Source organism: Coenobita brevimanus, chromosome 113 (assembly GCF_032717465.1).
Source record: "Coenobita brevimanus isolate Jiangsu-jjx chromosome 113, ASM3271746v2, whole genome shotgun sequence".
Taxonomy (NCBI): domain Eukaryota; kingdom Metazoa; phylum Arthropoda; class Malacostraca; order Decapoda; family Coenobitidae; genus Coenobita; species Coenobita brevimanus.
Window position 1 is genome coordinate 21,760,188 of NC_137066.1, and position 10,912 is coordinate 21,771,099.

The window sequence follows — 10,912 nt, forward strand, 5'->3', positions numbered from 1 at the left end:
CTGTGTGCTCCAGTTTCCACATTAGTCACTTATGAGGTACTTTGTGAAAGGCTTTCTCCAGATCTAAGCACACACAGTCCACCCCACTATCTCTCTCCTGTAGCATGTCAATCGTCATTGAGTAGAAGCTCAACAGATTAGAAACCACGACCTTCCATTATTGAATCCAAACTGACTTTCTGCTAACATGTCCACATCTTCCAGGTATTTTATCCACCAATCTTGCAAGATTCTCTCTCACAATTTTGCAACCTTGCTGGTCAGGGACACTGGTCTATAAGTCAGGGGTTCTTCCTTATTCCCTCCTTTGTAAATTGGTACAACATTGGCCCTCTTCCATTCCTGATTCACTTTCCCTTCTTTCAGAGAACACACAATTAAACCGTGAATTTTACCCGCCAGTTGTTCCCTGCATTCCTTCAGTGTCCAGTTGGAGATCCCTTCAGGTCCTGGGGCCTTCTTTACATCTTGAGTTTCCAGTAGATTATACACTTCCTGCACTTCCACTTTTATATCTTTTAACACTACATTTATAGTCACTCCCTCCACCTCCACAAAATCATATTCCTTTGTGAAAACCAATTGGAAACTTTAGTTCATTATTTCAGCGTTCATTACTGCATCTTTGTAGACCTTTCCCTGTACTTTCAGCTTGTTGATTCCTTCCTTGTGTTTCAGTTTACCATAGACAGACCTATAGGACAATTTAGGTTCCTCCTTATATTGTCAGTTATACCTGTTTCAAAGCTTCTTTTTTCCTCTTTACAAATTCATGTATAATAATTTCTAGTTCTTTTGTATTCTTCCATTGTTCTGTTGTTACCTCTCTTTCTCCATTGGTTCCATGCTGCATTCCTTTCTTTTTTTGCCATCATACTCCTGTTGAACCAATGCTTTTTCCAGTTCTCTCTCCCACTTACTCTCGGCACATATTTTTCCACACTCGAGTTATAGAAACCTAGAAAGATATCCCACTTCCTCTGAGTCTGTCTTGTTTCCCTGAATTCTCTCCAGTGTGCTTCATTGAAAAACTTTCTCTGTCTTGTAAAGTTTCCTTTCCCAAAGTTTGAACGTCCTTGCCTGTATAGCTCATCTCTTGGTGCCAGATTCCCGTCTATACACTACCATACACGATCACTTTGACGCAATATCAAGTACTTCTGGCACAAGACTGTTTCCATTTTGCTGTAAAGAAAGATGATGATGAAATATTGTCCTTATTCACTTTGCAGGAGTTTGTCAAGCTGTATGTAGACTTCCTTTGAAAGAAAATTAGCAGACTTTTTTAGTTCTTCCTTTATCAGGTATTTTCTTGCAGTCGGGACCCCCACATCACTTCATCCTTAACTGGGAAAAGTGTCATGATGATGATGATGATGAGGATGGTGATTATGATGGAGGTGGTGGTGGTGGTGGTGGTGATATTGATGATGATGAAGAGGAGAAGGAAGAAGAGAAGAACGATAATAATAATAACGATCATGATGATGTTATCCATATCCGCCTTGCAGGAGTTTGTTGAGCTGTATGCGGATTTCCTGCTAAACAAAATGGTAGAGCGTCAGTTCCGAGCGTTCCGTCGTGGATTCAACATGGTCACGGATGACTCGCCCCTCTCCAATCTGTTCAGGCCTGAGGAGTTGGAGCTGCTGATTTGTGGCTCACAGGTATGGTTCTCTCTCTCTCTCTCTTTCGAGGAGATGGAACATAACTCTTTTTTTTTGGTGCGCAGGTTTGGTTCTCTATTACCTGGTATTTTTTTCCTCATCCGTTTACACATTTCATGATTTTTTTTTGGGGGAGGGTGTATTGTTGTGGCCCCAGATTCATTGGAATGTTAGCCAGGTGGACTGCAAGCTGAAGTTGCCCTCCTCCTGCATTCCACTGTCCTCCTTTTGCGGGGATAGAGAGGGCGTAGAAGAATGTACAACATGGCAGTGGAGCCGCCCTGCTATATCTGTGCCACCTCGGTAGGGTGACGCTCTCCAGGACCCCTTGTATTTGTGAGTTTTGCCATTCCCTAAACGTCTATTACAATGGCCTGAAGCTTCATCATTGCTGTCATCCTCATCCTCATTGAGACATTAAAAGCCTCTTATTTAATTCTTTTAATCTATGCTGTGTTGCTGGAGGGGGATGCCTTCATGTGGTGGGTCTAGTACAACCAAGTAGCAAACATTTCGCAGCTCCCTCCCAATCCCCCAAAAGGAGGAGGAGGAGGGTTCAACATGCAGTCGACTGGGTTCCCTTTCATATGATTCTGGGCCCACCCCTTCTACTGACTCTTATTAATCTGTTGAGGTGGTACATGGCAGCAACCATCACCCACTTAGTTGATGTAGTGCTGCTCACTTCCTCCTAATTTGACTCTATACACCTGACAGACCTGGTACACATTAAGGGAAGAGAGTGTAATATCCTTTATCGTTTTTCCAGCACTATGACTTCATGGAACTGATGAAGAGCACTGAGTACGATGGCGGCTACACGAGTGAGACGGCAATAATTCAGGCCTTCTGGGAGTTGGTGCACGAAATGACCACTGAGGATAAGAAGCGGCTCCTGCAGTTCACCACGGGCTCAGCAAGGGTTCCTGTTGGTGGCCTGGCGAGATTGAAGCTTATTATTGCTAGACATGGCCCTGACTCAGATAGGTGAGTTGGTCTGTCAGTTCATCTATCTGTCTGTGTATCTGTTTATTAATCTTTATTTGTCTGTCTGAATACCTGTTTGTGTCTGTCTGTCTGTCTTCCTCAGCATCTGTCTATCTAATCATCAACAGGTACTCTTCTACTTACGTAAATTCAGAGGTACATAAAAACTGATTTTAAAGAAATAAAATAAAAATACGTAATCTGCCTATTTACAATGTGCGTCAAGTCCTACTTTGTTAGTCAGGCACTGGGTGGCATCTGTGAGCTTCCTGCCTCTCAGTTTGCTGAGTTTTGCATATACTAATGTGGTTATTGTTGTAGCAGGAGATACCCAGCTGTGTTTTTCTTTATTTTGACCCTCAGCATGCCTCAGAAATAGAAGTAGTGGTGATGGTGAGAGCAGCAGCAAAAAACAACACGCTATATCGATGGAAATGAGAGTGGGCATCAGTAAAAGAGAGGAGAGAGGCATGTTGTAGTACAGTCTTCATACAACACAAGATAGGTTATGCAGAACCTCTTGCTAAATCAAAATTGTTCCAAAACGTGACATATATTTACATGTAAAATAAAGGGTTAGCTTTTCGGAGCCACATTTTTTTCTTTGAAAATATAATGTAAAAATAGGTTATTACAAATGTCTTCCTTACGACACCTGAAGCAATGTGTTTACATACAATCTCACCAGCTGGACACATCAGTACAGTAATCCCTCGATTTTCTGACATAATAGAGCCAAAGGCATGTCCGGGTAATTGCTCCATCCAGATAATGGACTTCTTCCTTGGCCCCCATTTGTACATAATCAGACTTTGATAGCCAGTGTAAAAGGCCACTACAGTACATCATACAACACTTGTTCCTGGTATTTAACACTGCTGTGTCTGGTCAAGCAGACCTATAAACCACAGCCAAGCAACTACCATGGTCAAGCAGACCCATCAACCACAGACAAGCAATCACCACTGCCAGGCCATACCCTGCAATGACATGAAAACATGAAAAAAACAGCTACACAAAAAAATGTAGTGGGCATACAAAACATAATGGTAAAATAGAATAAAATCATGGTACAGTACAGTAAAGTAGAATACAATCAACATCACCATTCACAATTCGACCACCTCGGATCAGTCTTACCCAGGATCTCCCTCTTCTAGAGAGTCATTACTAACCTCTTCCTTTTCAATGGTGGAAGGGCCATCATCACACACCCTAGGACAAGGCATGCAAGGAATAGCAAGGCCTGAAGCAGGTAGGAAACCACCACAAAAACCACCATGTGCACCACCATAAGAACTGTCTGAGAGGAGCTGTTTACTACACTGTCGCTGGGCGGGTACTGGGAACGACTGAGGGGTTGTGTAGTGGACGCTGGATGAACTACCCAGCCAGACAGGGTGATGCCTCTGGGCTATTCCTGCCCAGCCAGGTGCGAAAATGTTTATGCGGCCATAATTTCCACCTGGACGCACGCATTTTGTGTGGGTATTATGAGAAAATGTACGAATAATGGTTCCAGACAGCCAGATCACACCATCCGGGTAATGACCGTCTGAATAATCGAGAGATTACTGTACTATCCTACCTGACTGAGAAGGTTAGTCCCCCAATACTCCCCATGATTTTAACCACCAAGGATGGCCACTAAGCCAAACCCTGAAAGCCCCCAGTACCAACTAGCATCACACATATATTGCCAAGAATTACTTGCAGTGTATAGTCATTACAAAAATGCACAGTCTGAAACCATTTTTGAAAATATCATTCGTCATCAACAGTAAAGGAAAAAGTACAATGAAATCGTCACCATGGAGTGCTTGTGTGCAGCTTTTCTGATAAACACAAATGCAATAATACTGCCTACCAAACAAGTCAGCCAGGCAGTATACTTTGTATCATATGTGTGTAGATCAGATATTCATTCTTAGGTCTTCAGTGGAAAAGTTTCTAGAGAAGGGAAAGAAGTTGTATGCGACCATCATGGATTTGGAGAAAGCATATGACAGGGTGGACAGACAAGGATTGTGGAAAGTATTAAGAATATATGGAGTAGATGGGAAGTTGTTGAATACCGTGAGTAACAGATGGAAGGAGAATGTAAGAGAGTATGGATCAGTTGGCTCAAGGATTTTGTGGGTAAAATTGTAAGTTGAACCACAAATGTGGGCAATTGTATGTGTGGGCAATTTTAGGCCAAGTCAGAGTACAGAAGATATAGTCTGCTGGCTTAAAGCAGTCCAAGCAGATTTAGTCCCGTAAGAGTTTAATTCTGAGAGTTTGTTTGAGGTTTGTTGCTCACTTGATGCTGCACTGGGGAAAGGAATTTGTCATTCTTGTCTTAAATGTCTGGTAGCCTTGCCCTAGATCCCTACTTCCTGATTGGACAGACAGCCAACCTTGCTTTATGATCAACCTTTATGCAATCATACACATATATGATAATAACATTATGCTGTACAGTATCACTGTTTTTTGTTATATGATTGCAGTTTTCACTTATACAATTATTAATACCCACTACGAAGCAATTTTTTTCAATATAATATCGCTGGTTGCTGCAGTTCCTGTGTTCAGTATGCAGTCAGTCATGATCCATTTGTCTTTTCAGGATCAACCTGATCATAATAGCGAGGTTGACCTGGATTGGGTGGTGGATGGGTGAGAGGATAATGTTGAGGGGTGAAGTGAAGCTGTATTTTTAACTCCCATTGTTTCCTGCACAGGTTGCCAACTGCTCACACCTGCTTCAACGTTTTGCTCTTGCCTGAATACTCAAGCAAAGACAAGCTGAAGGATCGCTTGTATAAGGCTATTAAATATTCTCAAGGGTTTGGGATGCTCTGATTTAATAGAGATGGGGGTAAGTAATTCATAGTTTTTCTTCACAGACTAAAATTATGTTAAATGTGGATGCAAGCTTCATTACTAGGCACTTAGCCATACGCATTTGCTGGAAGTGTGGTTACCAGGCACTTAGCCATACGCATTTGCTGGAAGTCTGGATACTAGGCACGTAGCTATACTCATTTGCTGGAAGTACTCGTATTCATATTGTAATAGTAGAGGAATAGTTGTTGTTGTTGTAATAGGAGAAGTAGTAGTAGTAGTAGCAGCAGCAGCTCCATGTTTAACTGAAATTTGAACACAGTGGACTGCAGGCTTACATTGATAATCCACTGCAGTTCACCATCCTCCTTTTGGGAGATATGGAAGCATTGAAGGGATATCTGTATAAATAGGCAGTTGAGTAGCCTGGTCATATTAGTGTCACCTCATGAAGGCATCCTTCTCCAGACCAGGAAACATTCAGCCTCAAGTATATAGAGTCAAAGTCCAAGCTGAGAGTCCCACATTCTTACAAATCTTATCACGCTTGTCATATTTCTTTTTGCATAACAGCAGGGCGTCACGGAGACTATTTGTGTCCACCCCTTATGGGATTAAGGTGTCTGGCAATAGATAGATCATCATTGCCAGCTCAGTATGGAGCATCAGTCAGGAGTGAGGACAATGGCAATGAGTTATTTGAGAGGAGCATGTGAGTTACACGGAGAGACAGACAGACAAAAAAGGAAGTAAAGGAGCATTCTGTTGATGTGGATGTTGAAAGTGTTAAGGGAAATACTGTACACTGAGATGGTTTGGCCATGTGGAGAGGATGGAGAAGAGACTGAGTAATAGAGTGTATGTTAGTGAGGAGGCGGAGACCAAGGAAGAGATGAAAGGATGGAGTGGAGAGATATATGAAAGAGGTAAGTGTTAGTTGGAGGAAGGGCAGCCAAACGGCAGAGGACAAGATGACATGGTGATGATTTGCGTGTGGCCACCCCTTACAGGATCAAGGTGTGTGGCAGTAGCTAGGTAGATAGTATAGGGATTCCTTTAACCCATGGATTGGAAGCCACAGCTTAGGCATCGTAGCATTGCATTGCGAGCCACAACTCAGGCTGTGCTGGCCGTGCATCACCATAAACAACTCTACCCCTATGCAAACTTACGTATGGCACGACGCAGAGATGGAGAGACAGAGATTTTTTTTCTTTCCACCAGATGATGCCCTGGATGTTTATCTTCAAGTTTATAATAAACAAGACCAAAAACAAAAAAAATTTTCCTTCATTTTTTGCACACCATGGGGTGGGAGAAAAAACAAAGGTAATTGTGCAATCCATGGGTTAAAGTAAGTGTGTGTGTGTGTGTGTGTGTGTGTGTGTGTGTGTGTGTGTGTGTGTGTGTGTGTGTGCACACTTCATATTGCCATTACATAAAAGTTCATGTAGCATTATCATTGCCACAGACAGCAGAGGTGTTTCCAGACTTTTGCTCCTGGCTGTACCTGGCATAAGTTTAATTTCTGGTACAGTATTACAAAAGTTTATACTCAGCACCTTGCATTTATCCTGTTATTTTCTCTTTTCTTTTCAGCATAAGCCACCAGAAGTCAAGGCCACATACTTCATGTTAAAAGTTGCCTTCATATATAGCACTGTACAAATGTGAATTACTGCAACATAACTATAATAAGCCACTGGATGTAAATGGCAACACGTATGTATGTAGACAACGGTTTTTGTGTTTAGGCCTGAGTAATGTACAGAAAGTGCGTGCATAGTGCTACCATTTTGTTCTCTTGAATTATGCATTTTTATTTTTATTTTAGCTTACATTTGCTATCTCCAGACAACTTAGAGATTTAGGGAGACAGGATGAGACAGAGGACAGGGGCAGAGAGAGATATAGGGGGCGAGGGTGCAAGATGGAGGGCAGGCAGCTAAGTTCAGAGGACAGTGAAGAGACTGAGGGTGAGATGAATATGTGGGGCAGAGAGTTGTATGAGAGATGGGGGGTTGAGTTGGAGGGAGGTCATCCTAATGTCAGATGAAAATGGGGAGACCAAGGATGAGGGGGAGGGCTCGGGTGGAGAGATATATGAGAGGTGTGTGAATTGGAGGGAGGGCAGCTTAATGGCAGAGTACAGGGTGACCCGTGTAGAGAGGTATTGTATGTGGGCACCACTGATGGTATTGAGGCATCTGGTAATAGGTTGATTGATAGAAGAGACTGAGGATGCAGGGATGGGTTGGTGAGGCATAGAGGAAGGGGAGGTTGCTGGAGGGAGGGCAGCCTAATGGCACAGGAGAGGGTGACATAGAGGTTTCTGTTAATGGCCATCCCTTATGATATTTAGGTGTCGAGCTATAGGCAGATAAATGGATAGAATGCAGGTGACATGCTATTTATTTCTGCATTGCTGGTACCATGTGATTTTATTCCACTTAGGAAGGGGATCTTGTTATAGTGTTGTTGTTGTTGTGACTCCAGGCTTATCTGAAACATGAACTCATTGAACTGAAGGCTTCTGTATGAAGGGTACCAGGCCCCCAGCATCATGGCAGAGTTAGTACCAAATCCCAAACCATTCTCTTGTAATAAAGAGTTGAGCCTGTAGGTGGTGGAGACAGGTGCCTTCTTGTAGTGGCACTGATATAACTGGGTGGTGAAACTGCCTGATTATACGAACGCCCCTCAACTACTTCCCCATCCCCTGAAAGGAGTGGGTGAGCCTCAGGAGGAAGGCAGTTTCAGCCTTCAGTCCACTGGTTTCTTGTTTCAGATGAACCTGGAGCTACAACTACTAAGCCTGTATCTAACTTCTTCTGTTCAAAAAGTCTCCTAAGCTAAATCAAATCATCAGGAAATGCCAGAAATACATTTTAAAAGTCCTAGGGTACTGTGGGTTAAATTAAGAAAATATTCCATCAGGTATAAAGTAAGAAAATTAAGTTATCCAGGTTATTGTAAGAAAATATATGATTCAGGTTTTAAGAATAATTATGTGGATTAAAGTAAGAAAAGTTATCAGGATTTAAGTAAGAAAATAAGTTGCTTTGTTTAAGTAGGAAATAATTTATCCAGGTTAGAGAAGAAAAAGTTGTTTGGGCTTAATAATATAAATGATCTGGGTTAAAGTAGTAAGAACAAGAAGAGACCATCTTCATGATCTGTGGCGAAACTATAGCATCCGGTTTTTAAGGGTTCCTCTCTTTGAAACTCAGAATACGTTGCTAAATAATCTGCTGATGCCTCAGCTGATGCAACAGCTGGCATCAAATCAACTTAAAAAAGTCAAGTTGAGCAACGTTGTAAGAAAGTCACTAAAATGCCTCCTATTAACCAAAACTGAAAATTGCCTAATAGTCAGCTAATGTGTCAGCTGACGCAACAGCTGCCATGTCAGATCTGCTCATAATTTCAAGCTGAGTACCTTCGTATTTCACAAGAAAAAAGAAAATCACTCAGAGCTCACAAAGAGCACATATTTGAACTCTACTTGAAGGAGAAAAAAAAATTCTCCCAAGTGTAGTACCACTTATAGACCTGTCTGCTTTGCCACAGGTAAAAATGACTGAACTTTAAAATGAGGTGAGAATGGATCAGAATCTGGGTCAGGTTAAGGTGAAAGGTGTATAGAATGGACAGGGAGAATTTTTGTTCATTTGACCCTAGACGACAAATATAGTCTGAATATGAACACTGTAATGCCTTTTGTTGCTCTGGTAGGCTGAGAGTTTGAATATTTTTAATTATAGTAGATTGAGATGGTCATGTGGAGAGGATGGAGGGTGAAAGACTGACAAAGAGAGTGTATGTGAGTGAGGTGGAGGGGGGAAGAGGGAGGGGGAGGCCGAGGATGAGATGGAGGGATGGGGTGGAGAGGTATATGAGAGGGGGGTGTGTGAGTTGGGAGCAGGGCAGAGAGACGGCGGGGGACAGGGCGACTTGGAGGCGATTTGTTTGTGGCCACCCCAAACGGGATTGAGGCGTCTGGCAATAGATAGATAGACAGAGATGGTTTTGGAATGTGAAGAGGCTGGAGGATAACAGCTTGGGTGTGGAGGATGAGAGGAATGATGAGGTAAGAGGGAGAGTGGAACTTGAATGTGTTAGTGTTGTGACAAGAAGGGATAGATTAAGATGGTGTGGGCACGTGGAGAGAACGGAGGGTGACAACTAGATGCGAAGGGAGAGAGATGTAAATGTTGAGGTTAGAGTTGCAGTAGGTGACATGTAGAGGTGTATGGTATGTAGGAGGACTGCTGGGCCTTGGAAGCGGGCTGTGGAACCTGTGCCCAGAGTCGGACACATTAGAAGATTTAAAAAATGACGCAAAGCAAACGAATATTGAATTGTAATGCTTTTTGTTGCACCGATGGGCTGAGAGTTGGAATTAATTTTGTGGTATATGTTCCCATGAGATGCCTGATAGTGTGGTTTGACGAGGGCTTGGGTTGGCGAGTACCTTGGCCAACATACCATGTGGTTCAAGTCCAGGAGGTGGCAGAGGGTTTTTCCTTCATATAAACACGTACCATAATCCTTTTTCCATAACGTGATCCAGATTTTCATCCTTGTTGAACTTATTTCTTGTAATCACAGAATATGACCGTATGTACTATGTGTATGCTCTTCATAGAACCTCTTCGTGACTAGCATCATAATTACTCTTGTTAATCACTTGTTGCATCTTGGTAATGAAGATGGAGAGATGGTAATTTTAGGCCAAGTTACAGTGAACAGAGTATAGATGTAGGTCAGCATCCTACCTTTAAATGCTCCACGCTAATGGTAGCCTACTCCCGGGCCCTAATGCTTGGAAAAAGGCAAAGTGGTATTAGGCAGTTTATATTCCACAGTTCCATTTGAATACAACATGCCTTTGTTTTACGACTGGGATGATGATGTAGCTTTGAAAACCGAACTTATAATTAGTGATGTAGAGACAGTATATGGGAGAAAAACAATGGTACAAGGAGAAATGCATCATCACAGCAATTGTATAAACTAAAAACAACCATCACACAGCAAAAGGTCCAAATTTTTGTTGATCATATACCAAGCAAGTGTTTAACAAGGGTGTGCTGTGCTGCCCTGCTGAGACAGTCCTTTAATACCTGCAAGGAGATTGGGGCTGGGACTTTATGCTGTTCACTGATCTGTACTCCATTCACTCTAACTTGGCATAAAATTGCCCACTCTGCATCTTGAATGCAGAGCTGTAAAACTAGATTAACATTAAAATACAACAGTAGTCACAAGGAAGTGTTACGGAGCTATAGCATTGTCTTTTCCTTCTTTACTTTTCATGAAATAAGCTTCAAAATGACCATAATCTGGGCCAGGTTAAGGTGAAAAGAGTATAGTCATGACGAGGTGCTATAGAAAGGATGAAAGCTGTAGTATTCTCTTTTTCAGCT

At 42.3% G+C, this 10,912-nt stretch overlaps 1 protein-coding gene across 1 annotated transcript in view; it reads left to right on the forward strand.

The window, feature by feature from the left end:
- Nucleotides 1-7,369, forward strand: part of Ube3a (ubiquitin protein ligase E3A) — a 29,789-nt gene extending 22,420 nt beyond the window's left edge. The window contains exons 7-10 of the mRNA XM_080286698.1: nucleotides 1,512-1,667; nucleotides 2,437-2,654; nucleotides 5,381-5,517; nucleotides 7,083-7,369. Coding sequence (XP_080142824.1) covers nucleotides 1,512-1,667; nucleotides 2,437-2,654; nucleotides 5,381-5,501 — 495 coding nt within the window. The 3' untranslated portion in view covers nucleotides 5,502-5,517; nucleotides 7,083-7,369. The remainder of the gene's footprint in view (nucleotides 1-1,511; nucleotides 1,668-2,436; nucleotides 2,655-5,380; nucleotides 5,518-7,082) is intronic.
- The last annotated feature ends 3,543 nt before the right edge of the window (nucleotides 7,370-10,912 follow it).